Source organism: Macrotis lagotis, chromosome X, assembly GCF_037893015.1.
Source record: "Macrotis lagotis isolate mMagLag1 chromosome X, bilby.v1.9.chrom.fasta, whole genome shotgun sequence".
Taxonomy (NCBI): domain Eukaryota; kingdom Metazoa; phylum Chordata; class Mammalia; order Peramelemorphia; family Peramelidae; genus Macrotis; species Macrotis lagotis.
In genome coordinates, this window is record NC_133666.1 from 155,096,106 (window position 1) to 155,117,329 (window position 21,224).

Below are 21,224 nucleotides of genomic sequence, written 5' to 3' on the forward strand. Positions count from 1 at the left end.
CAAAGATGATATTCTTCTGCAAAGAGTGTAGCACAGGGCATCTTAGTGGTGCAGCAGATAGAAAAGTGGCCCTGAGTCAGGAGGACCCGAGTTAAAATCTGACCTCAGACACTTAATAATTACCCAACTGTCTGACTTGGACAAGTCACTTAACCCCATTGCCTTGCAAAAACCAACCCCCCCCCCCAAAAAAAAACAACAAAGAATGTTTCATTCCATGATTGACAGCTATATAACAAAACCAGAATATTCCTTTGAAAAAGGTGGCATTTTGTTTCATGTGGAGGGATAATTGAAAGTGTTGTTTCAATTTATCAAATCCTCACTTTTTCCTTTTAATCAGTCCTGGTTCCAACTAATTGTGAAGTGCTAATGCTGACATAGATCTATGGATTTGTTGACCAGGACTATGCACTATCCAACTTCCTACATTTTACTTTGGACAACCAGCAGGCTTCTTTGATTTGATTTTTATGAATGAAGAGCTGAATTGTGTAAATTGTGGCAGATTTCTTCAGAGAGACTATGGGTATCATTTGAGAGACTCTAACATTTAAGGACTTGGAACAATCAATACAAACTCCTGGTGTCTTAAAAATCATATTGTTTCCAGTAGGTACCTCTTCCTTTTATTCTTCATGTTTTTTGAACACTGCTTCTCATTATTTTATATGGCAACATTGTTTATGATCTTCTATCATCATCATCCTTAAGATTTTGCAAAGATGTTGGTATTATACATTAATTACCCTTGCCTTGGCTAGCAATAATATCTCCACTTGACAAAGAAGTCAAGGGTTGCTGATTGAGGCAGTCTAGTAGAGTATAAGCTCCTTGAGTTGAGGGGATGTTTTTCATTTTATCTTTGTATTCTCCCTCCCCATCTAGAACAGTGCCTTGAACATAGTGGACAAAGAAGTCAAGGGTTGCTGATTGAGGCATTGTCTAGTAGAGTATAAGCTCCTTGAGTTGAGGGGATTTTTTTCATTTTGCCTTTGTATTCTCCCTCCCCATCTAGAACAGTGTCTTGAACATAGTGGATACTTAGTAAATACTTGTCCAATTGAATTTCAAGTCCCTTTTATGCTCCTTATGCTCCTTCCTTTGGTGATTGTTTTAAATTGATTAAACTTCTATAGGAAATAGTGATAATCTATGTCAGTGATGTATCCTGTTATCCATTCCATGTTTTTCAGTTTGTTTAAATATAGGTTGAGTTGGCTAAATAGTTTCAATTTTTTTTTCCATTCTTAATTTAGCATTGATTTCTAACCTTGTTCCAATAAGGCAGTCATCTGATTGAATATAAAGTATTTCAAATTGGTGATGTGTTGATAAGCAATTCTGTCCTGCTTATTAAGACATATTTTCATATTCTGTATTAATTCACATTATGTAATATATATCATCTAAGTATCTTCTTTAATAAAGTATTTATGATATGTAGTCATGCCACTTCTAGGTCAGCTCCAATCTTTTGTTCTCTTCTTTTTTTTTTAATTCTGAACTACATTTTCCAGCATATTTTGACCTCATTCCCAGTTGCTCATCATTGTGTCAGTCACTAGGTCAAAGCAATTTTAATTTGTAATTATTGTCAAGTTTTTTTTAAGTAATTTCTTTACCTCCTTATCCTCTGCATTGATAGTGTACTTCCGGATCATATTATCAATTATACTCATTGTGTTCATTGTAAAGTGATGTGCTCCAGTGTCCCATAACTATTATTTCTTATTGCCTCTGGATGCTTGATAAAAACCAACTCCTTTATTTTCACCTGCAAGGAGAACTTCTGTACTGTCTTCCCATTTAAACACTATTTCTCTTTTTATTATTCTGTTTTAGTTTATGTAGAGAATGTCAAGATTGATATTATTCAGTTACTCCTTGGTCATTGGATAAGCACAGACATTTAGAGTACCAGCAGTTAACAGTTAGAAAACTGTGAGATTCTTGGCAACTTTTGTCCCCTTTTCCATCCCTTTTACCACTATCATTGCATAAATGGAAGAGGATCTCTCAGGATAAGTGAGCATTTTGTATTTGTCTTTGTTTTATAACCCTGCCTACTGGTGATAAGCTTTTTATAATTAGAAAACAGATATATTTGACTTAAAGGCCTTTTATGCATGGTAGAGCTACCAAAGCTTATATTTCTTTGGCTTAACTTTTAAGAACCTTGCTTTTAAGGGACTTCATGGATGAAGCATTATGTGCTTTTATGGAAGCCACTCATGTTATATGTATGTATGTATGCATATAAATACACATACACACACATATATACCCCACGGAAAATAAAATACAAAGCACTCATAGGAGCAATGCATTAAACAGATACAGAAAATTAACTATCCATAGATTCATTAGATTTCTTAGCCCCTTGAAAGTAAATATAATTTATCAGGCTCCTGAATAAATCTCATTTTTTCCCCCCACTTGCTTTGTCTGAGCAACTTAACAGTAATTTTATGACTGACTGCTAAGGTCCAGGTCACCTATCCCTTTGTGATATGGCATAATTCTTCAGGACAGTAGTATCTATCCTCTGGTGAAAGTTCTCTGCATTTTTCAAATTGCAAAGCCTCTAAGGCTGTCAGTGGTCTTACTCTTGAACTTAGATCTCATGTGATTTCAGAAGTCCTTCAACTTGAAGACTGCCTTTCAGGTAGCCCTCAAAGCTATTCTCGGGATTGTTACTCTCTGACCTGTGTACAGAAAAGGAAACAGAAGACATTTAGAAAGGAGAAATCCAGAAAATTTCCCTTTCACATTCCCTTCATTATTCATAGGTTACTTGACCTGTATTTTCTTTACAGTTGTTTGCTCCTAGAAATGGAAGGGAGAAGTTTTCTACTTCTCTTTTTGCTGAATCCCATTTTAGAAATCCAAAGGAGAAGAGAACTTGAGAAAAGAATAGGAGGAAAGGATACTGATAAGCAGTTTAAAAATGGAAGAGAAACAAAATAGATTTTGGAATGTTTACATTAATAAGAAAGTTAATTGATGGCTTTCTAAGCAAGATTATTTTCATATAGGGAAAATATATGAAAATTATTACATTTTTAGATGCAGTCAATTCTGATTTTTATATTATTAACTGTAGTATATTATGTTTATCATTTGCCATTCTCTAGGCACCAAAGTGGTATGCATTGCTGAGTAATAAATATACAAAATTCAAATCTGAGATACAGATAAGCATTGCTTTGGAAACAGATACAAAAGCACCAGTGGATGGTTTTAAAGCAAAGGAAGCACCACCCAGAGATGGAAAAGGTTGGTACTGATGGATTACTCTGAGAGTTTGCATTTATTGAATTTCGAATTGATTAGAAGACTACTTTTAGTGTTGTATGAAGTATAATTGTTGCCTTTGGAATAAGACATCCTCTGCTCACTTCTCCGGGCTCTCACTTAACCAGCTAGTATTTAAGTGCCTACTATGTACCAGGAGCATAACAGTGGGTACAAAATGCAAAAGCAAGATATTCCCTGCCTTCCAGAAGCTAATATATTTGGTAGATACAGCATATACATTACATACAAATAAATAGTCACTTTATTAGGGGACACTTTCAGTTAGTGAATTGGGAAAGACACCTAAAAGAAGATTCTACTAGAACTTGAGTCTTAAAGGTAGCTAGGAATTTCAAGAGATAGAGGTAAGAAGAGAGATAATTACAGGCCTGGTGACTAGCACATGCAAAAGCACAGATGTATGGATAGAATATTATATGTGGTAATCAGCAGGTACATCGTAGGTGCTTAATAAATGTTATTGTTTGAGTTTAGCCTGCAACACAGTATATGTAAAGGAAAATAGTATATATAAACAACCAGTAAAGATAGACTAAAGGGTTTAAAATGCTCTTTGGAGGAGTATACATTTTCAAAACTCAGGATTTTTTTGCTTTTTTTTTTCTTTTTAATTTATTTAAGGCAATGGGGTTAAGTGACTTGTCCAAGATCACACAGCTAGCCAATTATTAAGTGGCCAAATTTGAACTCAGGTACTCCTGACTGCAGGGCCCATGCTCTTTCTACTGTGCCACCTAGGTATCCCAACTCAGAGGCTTTTTGAGCCAGAGCAGTGGCATATGCTTTTGGAATATTAGTACTGCAGTTAGGACCTAGTTTCAACTGGTGAACAAATTTTATCATGAACCCCAACAACACAGTTGTTTGGCTTCTTACTGTCTGCATTTGACAGCATATAAGCAAAAACAGAGAAGGGAGAAGATAAGGATTTGAAAAGGGTTGAATGATAAGACAATGAGGCGATGGAATCAAGGATTAAGTAAAACTGGTAAACTTAAAAAATGTCAATATTTTAAAGCAAGAAAAGTAAGATCAGAGCAGGGATAGCTGGGAATGAATTTCAGAGGGGTGAGATGCAGGGAGAAGTAGAAGTACAGATTACAGTCAGAAAGATGAATTTCAAAATTATGACTTGTGGATGATAATGAGATTAAAAGTATGACCATTCCTTCATGACTGAGGTGTAAAAAATATAAAAGCAGGAAAGATGTAGAAGTTGAAGAAAGTAATACAAGGATGTCAGATGAGAAATCAACCTAGATGTTGTAATCCTCAAGGATAAAGGCAAGAGAATGGAATAGAATGTGGAAGTTAGTAAGTCAATACTGTACTTCTATAGAAAGAAAGAATGACCAGGAGACCAGGAAATAACCATTACTAGCATCTGGATCTGGTGCTATATCTGAGTAGAATGAACCTCAGAAGAGGAGAGGTTACTGGATGAAGGTGGAAGGTTAGAAGCATGCCCATTACCCCATTTAGGCCTTAGGGGTTACAAGGAGCAGCGATCTATCTAGTAGTGGAGAAGAGGGTAGCTAGGGATGCAGTGTCTTCACTTGGGAGTCAAGTTTCTGTAATTAGAAGATAAAAGAGGTATGAGAAGAAAAAAATATAATATATGAAATTGCAATGCAGTGGGGGAATAAATGACTTGTACAAGGTCACATAACTAGGTAATTATTAAGTGTCTGAGATTGGATTTGAACTCAGGTTCTCCTGACTCCAGGGCTGGTGCTCTATCTACTGTGCCACCTAGCTGCCCCCTGAAAAACAGTTTGAAAAACAAAAAAAATGAGTATTCCTCAAGGCACAGTGGTAGGGAGAATGTTGAGCTGGATAATACCCAGGTGTGAGTTAGGCCATATATAGATTGTATAAGAAGTAGGAACTGGCAGCCAGGGAAGGGAACTTTGGCTTAGGGAGTGTTGAGCAAGGAATCAGAAAGCTTCTGAGTGGAGTCATAGGGTAGAAGATTACCATTACCTTTCCCAGAACAGTGGTGTTGCTGGTTATTACACCTCTTATTCCCTGAACTTACAAGTAAAATGAGAATTGGGTAAATGACAAAATATCTGTTTAGGTACAATGACTGAATGGGATAAAGTTTGGTTTGAGACAGGCTAGTTATGGGGGGACAGTTGTGCCTGTTGGCAAGTTGCAAAACAGAATGAATTTAATTCCCCCTCCTCCACTTTACTTGAGAGGTAGTCAAGATCTGTGGAAACTCATTTCCTGTGGGACTGAGTAAATCATTTATCCTTCCTCAGGAAGGGAAAGACTGGGCTTCAGATTTCCTAGGAATTGGATTAGATGACCTTTAAGATCAATAAAGGAATACTAAATGGCACAGTGTTTAGAGTACCCCACCTGGAGTCATAAAGACACATTTTCCTTTGATCAAAACTGCCTCAAACACTAACCATATGATCCTGGACAAGTCACTTTACCCTCTTTGCCTCAGTTTCCTCATCTATGAAATGAATTGGAAAAGAAAATGGCAAACTACTCCAGTATCTATGCCCAAAAAACCCCATATGGTGTTAAGAATATCAGACATGGCTAAAAAAAGCAAACTGAGCAAGATGATCAGTTCTAGACTTAAATTTATGATTCCATGATCTTGTGCTTCATAACTCAGAAACAAACCTTGATATAGAGCAATAGCAGAGCTTATTTATTAATGTAATTGTGTATAGTTCAAATAATTATGCTATTATGTCTAGTATATGAACCATGCTAAGAAATGTTGATTGGTTGATTTGTAGTTTAATATACAGTGGAAAGAGCCCTGGCTCTGGTCTTTGAGGAACTGGGTTCTGATCCAGCAAAAGTGTTAAGTGCAAGTTATTTAACCTTCTGAGTTTCAGTTTTCTTATTGTAAAATGAAAGAATTGAGCTACAGAGTCTCTGAGTCTCTATTGAGGTAGAGCCTCTCCATCTCTATTTCTATGATCCTAAGGAATCAGACCAGATTTTATAGGTTAAAATCACTTCTCTCTGCTCTGCTGTGCTTCCTCTGGAAATATTGTTCTAATTGTTTAGTGGAAATAGGTCTTTGATCACTACACTTTAGATACATTGCAAATTACATAGACTTTTTATATCCTGACTCTGAATATGAACTTCTATTATGATATTGTTTCTATGAAAGGATGACAGCTTTTGGAATGTTTGGAATATAACCCATTTGTATATTGGGAACAGGTTATTGTCAAGATTTTAGAAATTGGTATCCAGTTTCTAGAAGGGCTTGATATCATTTTATTCATTTTAACATGTATTTTTCAATACTTACTCTGAAGGGCTCTGATGATTATATAAATATGACACCTTGTTTTTTTCATATTAAGTTAAATGGTCCTAGCCTTTAAAGAATTTTAACACGATCAGTTGAGACATTTAAATAGAATAACTAAAGTGTGGTAGAAAAAGATGTTTTATGAGATAGATATAAGCAAAGTATTATAGAGAGGGAGAGAGAGTGCTTTTTGACTGAGGGAAATAAAGATTTGATGAGGTGGCATTTGAGTTGTATCTTGAAGAATGTGTGTAACTTTGTCATTGTGGCTACCAGACACCCATTAAGGACCTTGCCTCTTCTCATGAGAACTCCTAGTATACATGGTAGTGATTATTCTTGATTGAGTTGGGAGGAAAAAGAAGTGCAACCAACCCATTGTACAAAGTGTGCATCATCTTCAGTAGCTGAACCATGAGAAGTCTATGAATCATGACTTCATAATAAAGTAGCAATGAAATGCAATCTGTCCTTTAAATAAGGGTCTTGATATTAGTACAAGGGAAATTGATAAAAAAAAGTTTAGAATATGTTCACAGTTCTACAAAATTTTTAAAAATTAAAAGCTTAAGCAATCTTTCAGCAGTGCTACAACAGAATTAAATCATTTGTTTTCTCCCTGTAAAGTGCCTTTGGGGTTATCTGGAATTGATCCCAAGAAAATTGTAGCAGTCTTAAATGAAGAAGAAGGCTACCATCAAATTGGACCAGCAGAATATTGCAGAGACTTCTTTGTTATGTCAGTGACTATAGCATTTGCTACACAGTTGGAGCAGGTAAGACTTTTTTCTGTGTGTGATTAGGGAACCTTTTAATAAATTTGAAAGCACAGACTTAATTTGTATAGTTAATTTTATACTAATACAAAAATTAGCTTTGAAAGTTTTTTCTGTCACAAAGCTTTTTTTAAAGCAGAATTATTTAATATACATAATAATATATGTTGCATATGTTATATTAATATACGTTAATGTATTATAATCATTGATAATATAATAAATCATTAAATAATATCATTTTAGAGACCTGTATTTTTATTGTATATATATATTTATAAATCTGTAATATATCTCATACCTACAAATGGGTATATCTATAGAACTTTAATCCTAATTCTTTTTATTACAGCCAACAAAAAGGGTATACCTATCAATTAGGGAATTGCAAAAATTATGGTATGTAAATATAAAGGAATATAGAGTATTGTAAAAAATCAGAAAAAGGATGCATTCAGAAAAAACTGGGAAGACTTGTAGGCAGAACAACTGATACAATAACCACAACATTGAGAAGAAAAACAAATTTGAAAGATGAAAGAACAATGAGTGCAATGACTATCATTCCAGAGGTTCAATGATGCAGCTTGCTACTTACTCCCTGACAGACATGGGGAAGTAAATGTGTGGATTGAGATAAACCTTTCCTGATATAAGCAATGCATGAATTTCTTTTGATTACTATCCAAAGGCTATTTACCTTATTTTAAAGGAAGGGTTCAGGATTAGGAAATAGGAAGGGAACTAATGATAGTAATGCCCACTCCGACCCCCCACCCCACCAAAAAAAGGAAAGAAACCCTCCAGTCATCCTGCCCCTGTTGTCAGTCTCAGGCTTATTTAATCCTGCATATATGTTGTTTGCATGTTGCCTTACCCATTACACTGTGTTCTCCTTAAGAGCAGGGACTATTTTTTTGCCTTTGTTTTATTTTAGCACTTAGGTTTCTGCACAAAATAGATACTCAATAAAAGTTAATCATCAAACTGACTTATACTTTTTGGCCAGACCTTTTTCCTATTGTGTTGAGGTTTTGAGCATGCATTCATGTGTGCACATACCTGTGTGTATGGTTAAGTTGTTTTCTTTTTAATTAAAAGACTTCATAGACTTTTTTTTGGCAAGGCAGTCAGATTAAGTGACTTAGCCAAGGTCACACAGCTAGGTAATTATTAAATGTCTGATGCCGGATTTGAACTCAGGTCCTCTTGACTCTAGGACTGGTGCTCTAGCCACTGTATATAAGTTTTTAAAAATGTTTGTGCTTTTGTTAGAAATTAGTGAGAGACTTGCATATTTCCAGAATAAATATTTAAAAGGTTTTTTAATTAAAAATTTGAAGGTGATTAGAAATTGTATTTTGGGGGTTTATGTGAATTTTCATTTTATTTTTTTAAATTTTTTTTTATACTTACTTTTTTTTTTGCGGGTGGATCACATTCTTTATGATAAGTCCATCACAAAAATTACTTCCATATTTGTCCACCATTTCCATTGCTGATCGCAACTCCCTCCTTTCATATTTCTCCACTACCATGTACTATATTTTCTCTCTCCTTTCATTCTGACTCTGCTGTAGGGTAGCTGAGTGGTGCAGCAGACAGATCCCCAGCTCTGGGGCCAAGAAGCCCTGAGCCCCCATACGACCCCTTAGGCCCAGCATCCACCTGGCCCTATGGTCCTGTACAGGCCTTCCAATCCCAGCCCCTTGCAAGAAGTAAAAAAGAAAATGTGTTATATCTGACCACTCTCCCCCCATGGTCCATCCTCTCCTCCATCACTCACATCACTCCCCCCTTCCCCCTGTCGCCCCCCGCCCCCTCCTTCTTACTCCAGATGCCTGTACCCCATTGAGTATATATGTTGTTTCCTCTCCTAACCACCTCTGATGAGAGTGAAGATTCCCTCATTCCTCCATGCCTTCCCCCTTCCATATCATTGCAATAGTTCATTGTAATAAAGAAAAATCTTATTATATGAAATATCTTCGCCTATTCCTCCTCTCCTTTTTCTTTCTCCCATTACATTTCCCTTTTTTCTATTGACTCCATTTTTACACCATATTTTATCTTCAAATTCAGCTTTCTCCTGTGCTTCAACTATAAAAGCTCCCTCTACCTGCTCTATTAACTGAGAAGGTTCATATGAGTATTATCAGTGTCATTTTTCTATGCAGGAATACATGAAGTTCATCATCAAGTCCCTCATATTTTCCCCCTCTCCTCCAATCTCTGTGCTTCACCTGAGTTCTGTATCTGAAGATCAAACCTTCTGTTCAGCTCTGGCCATTCCAACAGGAACATTTGCAATTCCCCTGGTTCATTGAAGTTCCATTTTTTCCCCTGGAAGAGGACATTCAGCCTTGCTGGGTAGTTGATTCTCAGTTGCATTCTAAGCTCTGTTGCCTTCTGGTATATTATATTCCAAGCCCTATGAGCTTCCAATGTAGTTGCTGCTAAGTCGTGTGTGATCCTGACTGCAGCTCCACGATATTTGAATTGTGTCCTTCCGGCTGCTTGTAATATTTTCTCTTTGACTTGGGAGTTCTGGAATTTGGCTATAATATTCCTGGGGGTTGGTTTTTTTGGGATCTCTTTCTCTGGGGGATCAATGGATTCTCTCCATTTCTATTTTGCCCTCTGCTTCTAGAATATCAGGGCAATTTTCCTGTAGTAATTCTTTGAAAATGATGTCAAGGCTCTTTTCCTGATCATGACTTTCAGGTATTCCAATAATTTTTAAATTATCTTTCCTAAGTCTGTTTTCCATATCAGTTGTTTTTTCAATGAGATGTTTCACATTTTCTTCTAATTTTTCTTTTTTTTTTTTTTTGGTTTTGAAGTATTGAGTCCCGGTTTCTCGTAAATTCATCAATCTTCCTGAGTTCTATTCTTTGTCTGAAGGATTTGTTCTCCTCAGAGAGTTTTCTTATCTCTTTTTCCATCTGGTCAATTTTGCTTTTTAAAGCATTCTTCTCCTCCATAACTTTTTGAACTGTTTTATCCATTTGACCTAAGCTGATTTTTAGCATGCTATTTTCTTCAGCATTTTTTTGGATTTCCTTGACTAGACTGCTGACTTCATTTTCATGTTTTCCCTACATCTCTCTCATTTCTTTTTCCCAGTTTGTGTTCTAACTCCCTCATTTGATTTTCAAAGTCTTTTTTGAGCTCTGTCAACCCTGAGTCCAATTTCTGTTTTTCTTGGAGTCTTTAGATGCAGGAGCTTGTGCTTCCTCATCTTCAGACTGAGTATTTTGATCCTTCTTGGGCTCACAGGCAAAATATTTCTCAATGGTGTTCCTCTGGTTTCTCTGCTTGCTCATTTTCCCAGCCTTAGCCTGTTTTAGGGGTGCTTCTTGAGCTTTTGGGACACTCCCACAAGGGTCTCAGTGTGTGAGGCTCTGTCCTTCCTTCTGGTCTGTGAATGACCATATGCACCCCCCTCTGCCATGGGGCTGAGGTGGGGGGGATCCTAGACTGAGATCAGGATCTGAATGTCGTCAGAATCCCAGAGTCCTGTTCTAGGGGCAGAGTACAGAGCTCTGCAGTCTCTCTTTTCACTCCCCTCCCTCAGCTCAATGGGCTCATGCCCTGGGGGCTCCTGCTTACCAGCTTCCTCTGCTTCTGTTTCCTGGATCTGGACTGCCTTGGCCAAGCTGCAGGCTGTATGCCCTGAGGGCTGGGCTTCACCTGTTCTCTCTGGCAGAGGTCCCCCATTCCCCCAGTTTGTGCCTGGTGCTCCCCAGGGCGTAGCTCAGGAAACTCCCCTGCTTCTGTGAACCTGATTCAGGCTCCCAGTGCCCTGGGGCTGCCTCTGGCGCTGCCCCTCCAACCCCGGGGAGCAGAGCCTTTCTGCTCCTTTCCAGGTTACTTTGAATAGGAGAACTGCCTCACTGGTCCCTCTGTGGGTTCTGTCTCTCAAAAATTTAGTTACAGTCCTTAGCTTATAAGTTTTATGAGAGAGCACCTAAGACATGATCCCTTCTTTTTGCCATCTTGGCTCTGCCTCCTGAATTTTCATTTTAAAAAAGATTAAAGTTGTTCAGATATTATATAATAAATTGCTATAATATTCAATATAAATTATTTATCTTTGTTTTTCTTTTTTCATTAATTTATAGTTAATTCCATGTACAATGAAACTTCCAGAGAGACAACCTGAGTTTTTCTTTTATTATTCACTACTGGGAAATGATGTCACAAATGAACCCTTCAATGACTTGATAAACCCCGATTTTGAGCCAGAAAGAGCATCTGTTCGAATACGTAGCAGTATTGAAGTACTTCGTATTTATCTCTCTTTTCATCCTAAACTACAGGTAAATGCTTCAAATTCATCTTTTGTTTTTTTTCTCAAGGCAGTGGGGTTAAGTGGCTTGCCCAAGGCCACACAGCTGGGTAATTATTAAGTGTCTGAGGTCACATTTGAACTCAGTTACTCCTGACTCCATGGCCAGTGCTCTATCCACTGAGCCACGTAGCCGCCCCACACACATTCATCTTAAAAAAGATGCCTCCTATAGAGATATTGAATTTTTGTTTTTCTATTGTTTTAATACCACAATATAGCAGTGAATCCCATTTATTTATTTATTTGGACCATCATGTTTATCATTCCTTTTATTAAACTATGTCTGATGTATAGAAGGGGCTGAAGTCATATCTTATATCCCCCTAGTCAGTAGTTTCTGGAATGGGGCAATGGCTGTTTTCAGTAACCTTTATCTAGGCAAGGCCAATCAAGATTTTATTTTTAGCAACTTACAGCCTATATGATAGTGTTTCTATTTTATATGGAATAGATTGCCCCTTTGACTTTATCTTAAAAAATAAGACGGAGGGTTTTGTCTCAATTAGCATCATCCTATTGTTCTTCTTGTTTTCCTTCGATTGTCTTTTTAAAACTGTTATATGTTCTTGGGGAAGACAAGTTTTGAAAATGATTAAAGGATTTTTTTTCTTAAAGAAATATAAACTTGTTTTAGAAGTTTGAAGTTTTCTTTTCTCAGTATTTAGTTGAGTTACTCTTTTTTGTTACCATTTTATTTTCTCATTCCATCTTTTTAGACCATTTATTGATTTAGTGGTAAATAAATTAGTATTCTTTTGTAACAAAGAAACTGAATGGTAACACAACCACAACTAGAACCCACAAGTCACAATTTTGTAAATTTATTCTCATTGAATTGTCAATATTTTATTTGACTGCAAGAAGGATTTATTGCATCCCTGTTATGTGCATGGCACTATTCATGTGCCCTGGAGATAACAATCTCAGATGTCAGTTGTAGTTGAAAAGATGGGTACATTAAATAATTCAAAGAATTCAGTGTAGTATATTGTGATTAGAAGAGACTGAAAAAAATTTTCTTACTCTTTTGCCTTCCATGATAGAGAAATAGATATTTTTTTCAGTCTTCACAGTCTCTCAAACCTCTTCAAAATAGAAATTATGTGCCAGTTAAACAATTTCATCTGTCTCCATGACCAGGGACTCTTAAGAACCCAAAGACCATAGAAACTTGATGAACTGGCAACAGAGAAAACTAATCCCTAATTAGCCTAATGTACTCCCTCAGCAATCCCTTTCCACTTCTCATTGCTATGACAATGAATGACCTGTGAGCTTGCAAAAGAATTCAGTTCTACACTTTGACACTGCCCCTCCTCCCACCTATTCTCAGTACCAATTAGATCTAAATGACAGAAATTTGCTCAAGCTGCAATAGCAGTGGAGAGCTATAGTGGCACAGAACTCTGCCAGAGAACAGAGGAATAGAGGGAACTGGGGCAGCATACATATGTATACAGGTATGTGACAGTCCATTAAATCTTAAGAAAAGAACTCACTCTCCAGTTGGGGTCATTTCTATTCCCCGAAGACATCACTGGGGCAGATACCTAGGTTGGTGAACCATATATGAATTGCCCAGCATGAGAGGAGACTAGAGACTGAGACATTTTTGAGATTTCTCTCCCAGGGAATCTACCATCAAAGGGGAAGGAGTTAGAAAGTGAACAGTAGGGTAAAATGAAGAAAAAAGACTGAAATTACAAAAGATCTCAAGGGGAAGAAAACCCGGAGACCATAAGCATAAATAGAGAAGATAATTAGTAACAGATGGGAAGCCTTCATAGCCTGAAGATTTCTTGATCTCAGATTAATGAAATGTGTTCAGGCATCTATGAATAATTGCTAGATAAAGGAAAATAAATCAACATTTGATGAGGTAGAGGAAACCCTATGGATTAAGAAGAGAATATAGAACCTCAGCGTATTCTTAGATGGTTGAAAAGTGAAGAATTTTGAAAAGGAGAATTTATAGCTGCAGCATAGAAAAACTTGCACTGGTGGCAAGTCTCAAGCAAAAGAGAGATTTAACTGATTAAGGACAATCTGGAAAAAAGAAACAAAAGTAATAGCATTAAAAGAAAATGTGATTTCCATGCAAACAGTTGAAAAAAGAATAGATAGAAACAATTTGAGTACCATAGGACTCTCAGAAGAACATATTAAAAAATCTGAATACTGGAATGCAAGAAATAGTACAAGAAAATTGCTCATATTTTTTCAAACATGAAAAGTAAAGTGTCAATCAAGAGTCTATAAGAGCTTTTTCCAGAAGAAGACAAATCTATGGTGTAGACTAAAAGACATACAGTGGTTAAATAAAATAATTACTTTGACAACAATATATTCTGGAAAAACTATGTGAAAAGACCTTCAAAATTAAAGGAAAGAAAAAATTTTTTTTTAAATTTTAAAAAAGGATAGAAGATTTAAGTAAAACAAGATTATTTTGCACTACCAGAAATTATAGGAGAGAATTTAATAATCCGTTTCACAGGAGCAAAGCAAGGTGAAATATACTGATAACATTGTCAATCATTAATGAAAAAGGATGGATATTTTTTAAGTGCATTCTAATTATTCCTAGAACAAAATTCATGCCTGAAGAAATTTATTATGCTTTTGAAACATTCCATAAAAGAGAAACACAAGAATGGTGAACAAACAAAAAATAACAAAATAACACCAGAGATCATTAAAAATTTAATAATAATAAAAATGATAGGTAGCATAATATTTACTGTGTGGCACGCACTGTGCTAAGTTCATTACACAGCAACTCTGGAAAGATAGGTACTACCATTGTCCCTATTTTATAGTTGAGGAAACAGGAAAATAAATGTAAATGACTTTCTGTAGGTCACATTGTTGGTGTCTGAGGCTAGACTTGAACCCTAGTTCTTCTGAAGGGCCAATGCTCTCTTCACCACATCACCTAATTGAACAGTCCAAATAAGGTTGACAAGGGTGAAAGTAGAATTCAGAAGTGATGGTGGAGAAAGAGGCTCAAAACAATCCCTTAAATCTAATGGTGAATCAAGGTGTTTTTGTTTTGGTTTATCTTTTTTTATGTTACTACATTACATAATGAAAAGTAAATAAAAGGGGAGAGGAAAGTAAAAAGATAGAGGGGGATTAGGTAAGGTACCTTACTTAAATCAGAGGCTCATAATGAAGAGAAAATTTACTTCTGAGGTGTTTAAGAATAGATTCTTAGAGTTGGGACAAAGGATCTAAGGAAGAGATTGAAATAGAGAAGAAAGTTTGCTGTAGTAGTGAGTGGAGGTAATATTGATGAATGCTCAAATAGGAAAAGAGATATTCTGTAAAGAGAGATTGGGAATTTATGATGGCCATATAATCTACAGGGATATGATATTTAGAGAGACTACTCATTCTGCCTCAGGAAAGAGAAGGAAGGGCATGAATTCAGGGAAGAGATTTTTGAGGGACATAGGGAAGAATTGACCAAAAGGAGAGCAAAGGACAATAATGAACTTCACAACCAGGGGCATATGAAAATCCTTACCATGGGATAATATTTTCCATATCACCTACAAGAATTGGTATTTTTTGTTTTGTTTTGCAAGGCAATGGGGTTAACTGACTTACCCAAGGTCGCACAGCTAGGTAATTATTGTCTGAAACTGGATTTGAGCTCAGGTTCTTCTCGTTTCAGGGCTAGTGCTTTTATCCACTGTGCCACCTAGCTGCCCCATGAGACATAACAGAAAAGGAACTGGGTGGCAAGGATTGCAAGATAATAACAAATTATTTAAAAGAAAGAACCTAAAATAGTACCTTAGAAACCTTAATTCCATGAATAATATAGAAATCAAGGAAGGATTATATTAGTAAAGGTAAAGAATGGTGGAAGTAGAATAGTCCAAGAAAGATAAATAATGAAAAGAATGAGAGAAATGAGTTCTTTTTTTACATTTAAAAAGAGGCATAGAAAATTAAATCTTAAACTAATAAAACAAGTTGAAGAGGAGGAGAGGAGATTTTTCTTGATACCCAAGGAGAGGGGGGAAAAAAAGACCAATTAAATAAATAAAAGCAAGAAAGGAAACTAATAAGCAAAATTTCAAAACTAGGGAAAGGAATAATAGAAGGGGGGGAAAGTATTTGAGGTTGAAGTGAAAAGAGTCAATAAAATAAGAGTTGTCTTAAACTAGATTAAGCTAAAATAACCGAAGAGATATAATAGAATAATAGAAAATAATAGAAGCAAATAGAAGAAAATATAAGCCATTCATAACTTTAAATGTTAATTTATCAATAATTTAATAAAATGAAAAAGAAGACTGAATGGATGAGGAAATAAAACTACAATCTGTTTCTTATAAGAAATGCAATTAGAAAATCAGGACATATTCAGAATAAAGCATCAAGTAAATCCAGAAAAGCAGTAGTTAAAATCAAAATAAAGATAACATTCATAAAGGGATAAACAAAGGAATCAAATTCTACTGGATAGAAACTTTAGATGACAGAACAGTATCAGTATTAAACCTTTGTCCTTCATGTGCTTTAATATCTAAATTTATAAAGGAAATATTAAATGAACTACAGTGAGACATAATACATCAGTGATAGGAGATTTCAGTGTCTTTACCTCAGTTTTGGATAAATATAACAGAAAGGTAAATGAAGGAAACTTCAGAACTCAACAAATTGGCTGGAGAGACTAGAGCTAAACAATTTTATGTGTTCTACTGAATATTGGAGCAAAAATTTTACAAAAATTCACCATGTATTTAGAACACAGATATACTGCCAACAATTTAAAAAAGCCGAAATAACTGCTGCCTTTATTGTGAGTCCTTTATACTTGTTTTAGATCATTGGGTTGCTGAGAAGAGTTGAGTCATTCATAGTTGATCATCGTCATAAAATGTTACTGATAATTTTGTACAGTGTTTTCTTAATTCTGTTCATTTCACTTTGTCAGTTCTTTTAAGGTTTTTCTGAAATGTGCTGGAACAAGCATTTATTAAGCACCAATATGTCACTGTGCTAAGCCCTTTATAGATATTATCTCATTTGATCCTCACATCAACCCTTTAAGGAAAGTGGTATTATTAACCTTGTTATACAAATTGAGAATCTGAGGCAGACAGCCTTTCCCAGAGTTACAAAACTGTTTGTGTCTTAAGGCCAGATTTGAACACATCTTCTTGTACAACATTAATATCCTTTCTGCCATCTCACACATTACCAAATTATGAGAAAAATATAGTCCTAATATCTAAGCTAGGGAAGGGAAAAGTCTGGAGAACTAGCCGATAATATTAATGAATATTCATAATTTTTAAAATCTAGTAGACTGGATTTATTCTGAGGATAATATTTATCAGTAAACACTCAACATAATTTGAAAATGATGTAAAACCATATGATCATCTCACAAGGGATGTAGGACAAAATACTTTTTACTTGGAGAAAATAGAAAATTCATGTATGCTAACAATCAGAAACATTGGAACTTAATAATCCAAATATCTGTAAACCAGAAAATAAATCACTTAGGGAAATAGCTTCCTATTTGGAAAATTGTGCTGAGAAACATGGATATTGCTGTCTGGTAAACATTAGGCTTAGACCTAGACATCTTATACCATATTCCTCATTAAATTCAAGGTAGATATTAAATATTAAAGATCATACTGACAGAAATTTAAAAGCCATTGGAAGGAAATGTATTCTAAACCAAACTGATTACATGAAACTGAATGCTTTTGCAGAAGAGAAAAAGAAAAGTGGTCAAATCAGAAAAAAAATCTTTTAATCAAATTTATCTGATCAAGATTTAGTATAATCAACACACATATGTGTATATATATGCACACACACAAATGACACACATGATCAAAATCCCATTTCCAATAGAGAAATGGTCAAGGAGGTGAATAAACAATTCTCACAGAAAAATTGCTGATGACAATGACTGAAAAAATGTCTGTGCTGTTTGACCAAAATTCTACTACTATACTCATACCTCAAGGAGGTTATTGATAAGAAGTCCCTACAGTCACAGAAGTATTTATAGCAGCACTTTTTTCTGCTAGCAAAGATTTAGAAACAAAACAGATGTTTGTCAGTTGAGGAAAGTAGATTGTGGTACATTAACGTAATGGAATATTTATTCTGCGGTATAAGAAATGATGAATATGATGTATATTTAAGAGCAAACTAGTTCTAAATGAACTGATGCAGAGTGAAGCAAGCAAAGCAAATAAATAATGGTCAAATAATGATAATGTAAATGGAAAGAGTAACTATAAAAACATTAGTAATATAAGATTTTAAAGAACAAAACTGTCTTAAAAGTGATATGAGATGGATACCCATCAGTGGTACATGGCATATATTTTTAGGCATTTTTGATCATTCAGCTTGATGTCTTTCTTTCTTTTTTCTTTTTTGTATTTTAAATGTCCTGAAAGTAGCAGGATATAAAATAAACCCACACAAATCATCAGCATTTCTGTATATGAATAATAAAGCTCAAAAGCAAGAGATAGAAAGGGAAATTCCATTTAAAGTTAACTGTAGACAATATGTAAAATTCTTGGGAATGTACCCCCCAGGACAAACCCAGAAACTATATGAACATAATTAAAAATACTTTTCACACAAAGTCAGATCTAAATAAATGGAAAAATGTCATATGCTCTTGGTTAGGCAAGCTAATATAATAAAAATGACAATTCTTAAATTAAATTACTTATTCAGTACTATAACAAACTACCAAAAATCTATTTTACAGTTTGAAAAAATACTAGCAATTCATCTGATCAACAGAAGGTTAAGATTATCAAGGAAATTGATGAAAAAAATTGCAAAGGAAAGTGATCTAGCTATAACAGAGCTAAAACTCTCTTAAAAGCAACAGTCATCAAAACTACTTGGTACTGCTTAAGAAAAAGACTAATGGACCAGTGGAATAGAGTAAATGACTATAATAATCTACTGTTTGATAAACCCAAAGACACTAACTTCTGGGATAAGAACTCTCTTTTTGACAAAGACTGCTTGGAAAGCTAGGCATAAACCAACATCTCACCCCTTATACCAAAATGAAGTCAAAATTGGTATAGGATTTAGACTTCAATAAAAAGATAATTCCATAGACCAATTAATAGAATTAGAAATACACTGACAGACCTATGGAAAGGGGAGAAATTTTTAACCAAACAAGAAATAGAGATCATTATAAATTGCAAAATGGATGATTTTGACTATATTAAATTAAAAAGTTTTTGCACAAATAAAACCATGCTTCCAAGATTAGAAGGGATGGTAAATAATTTTCACAGCTAGTGTTTCTGATAAAGGACTCATTCCTAAACTATATAGAGAACTGAATCAAATTTATGAGATTACAAGTCATTTGCCTATTTATAAATATCAAAGCTATGAATAGGCAGTTTTCAGATAGAGAAATTAAAGCTATTTATAGTCATATGAAAAAATGCTCCAAATCATTATTGGTTAGAGAAATACAAATTAAAACAATTGTGAGGTACCACTTCACCATTATCAGATTGACTAAGATGACAGAAAAGGGAAATTATTAATGTTGAAAAGAATGTGGGAAAATGGGAACATTAGTGTAGAGTTGGTGGAGTTGTGAACTGATCCAACCATTCTGGAGAGCAGTCTGAAACTATGCTCAAAGAGCAATAAACTGTTCAAACCTTTTGATCCAGCAATAGCAATACTAAGTTTGTATCCCAAAGAAAACAAAATAAAACAGGAAAAGTCATACATGTTCAAAAATATTTATAGCAGCTCGTTTTGTGGTGGCAAAGAATAGGAAATTGAAGGTGTGCCTATCATTTGGGGAGTGGCTTATCAAGTTTTGGTATGAATGTTATGGAATACTGTTGTTCAATAAGAAATCATGAGTGGTCAGACTTTAGAGAAGCATGGAAAGACTTGCATGAACTGATGCTGAGGGAAGTGAGCAGAACCATGTGAATATTATACACATTAACAACAGTATTGTGAAACAATCAACAATGATGGATGAAGCTCCTCTCAGCAGTTCAGAGATCAAGGACAATCTTGAGAGACCTGCTATAGACAATGCCATCCACACCCAGAGAAAAACTATGGATCTGAGCAAAACATACTTTGTTTACTTTTTTTTTCTGAGAAAAGAAATTTTTATTGAAAGTAGATGTAGTTGAAGACATGTAAACATTAGGTATAGACAACTGTTTCAACAATAGTAGTAAAGCAGCAGAGTTGGGGTAGTAGTTGAATAAGCTAGAAGGGACAAGACGAAGACTTCAGAATTGGAAATCTGAGCATATCTTCATGAAGACAGGAAGGAGTTTAATAGAAACTCGTAGGTACTAGGAAAGAGAAAGTTTCTAGGGTGTTTCCCAATTCTTCTCTCCTATTTCTCTCCCTCCACCTTCCCTCATCCCCACAAAAAAGAACATGTGAGGAAACTATTGTGCTGGGAGACTTGGAGCATTGTTATCCAACAAAACCTTTAGGGAAACTTGAATAATTCCACCAAGTTGTCTATTCAGACTTTAAGAGAAAATCACAGGGAAATTGGGGGGTACTATCGGCTTCTAAGAATGCTCCAACAACCCAGTGTTTTTACCATATCTGAGAAAACCATTTGGTGTTGCTCTACTGGTGAAAACACAAAAATGAACCGCTGTAGAGAATTCCTGATCCTTCAGGACTACAGGAGAGAATAGTTCACTGAAAGGTGTCTGTTTTTTAAAGGATAAAAGGTTCAATTTCATTTTCTTTGTTATTTCCATAAAAGTTTCTTTGCTTAATTTTCTCAATTTCATGTTTGCAAAAGGAATTGATGGCAATATCTGAGAGGATGCCTCACGCAGAAGGGACTTTTGTTATAGTTTAATCCAATTGATACATTTTACACCTAAATAAACTGAGCCTTAGATCAAGTAAGTGACCTGGACAAGATTACACAACCAACAGTAGAAGACCAACTTAAACCCACTGATTCCAAATCAAACTTTTTATTATATCGAAAGGATTCCTTAAAGTTTCTCAAGGGCAGTGATTGTCTCTCATATATTTGTCCTCATACCGAGCACATTGCCTGGCCCCTAGCAGGAACTGAATAATTCCTTTTTGATTTTATTGACCCCCCAAACTTCAGAATGCTGCCTCTTTTGCAGAGGTGGGAGACCAAGTGTGTGGCACGCTGTTGTACCAATCCATCTGTCCGTTCATTCACCAATCGGTAAACATTAGGCGCCTATTCTGTGCCAAATTTTGAAGTGGCAAGCCAGCTCCTGCCCGCAAAGAGCTTACAATCGAGTGGAGGAAGCCACATGGCCCGGGGAAGCAGCGAGGCCTCCCCGAGGGGGCTTTGGACGGGCTGGAAGGGAGCCTGGGGGAGTCCAGCCAAAGCTCCTGGGGCCGAATCTCACTCGTGCGTCTTCCTCGTTTCCCTCGAGTCGGAAGGCCTGAG

General features: G+C 35.6%; 1 protein-coding gene across 2 annotated transcripts in view; it reads left to right on the forward strand.

The window, feature by feature from the left end:
- The window catches only part of CEP120 (centrosomal protein 120), a 116,883-nt gene that overhangs the window by 25,714 nt on the left and 69,945 nt on the right, over positions 1–21,224 (forward strand). For both annotated transcript variants that reach the window (XM_074205950.1, XM_074205951.1), the window contains exons 4-6: positions 3,138–3,279; positions 7,247–7,395; positions 11,520–11,717. In XM_074205950.1, coding sequence (XP_074062051.1) covers positions 3,138–3,279; positions 7,247–7,395; positions 11,520–11,717 — 489 coding nt within the window. The remainder of the gene's footprint in view (positions 1–3,137; positions 3,280–7,246; positions 7,396–11,519; positions 11,718–21,224) is intronic.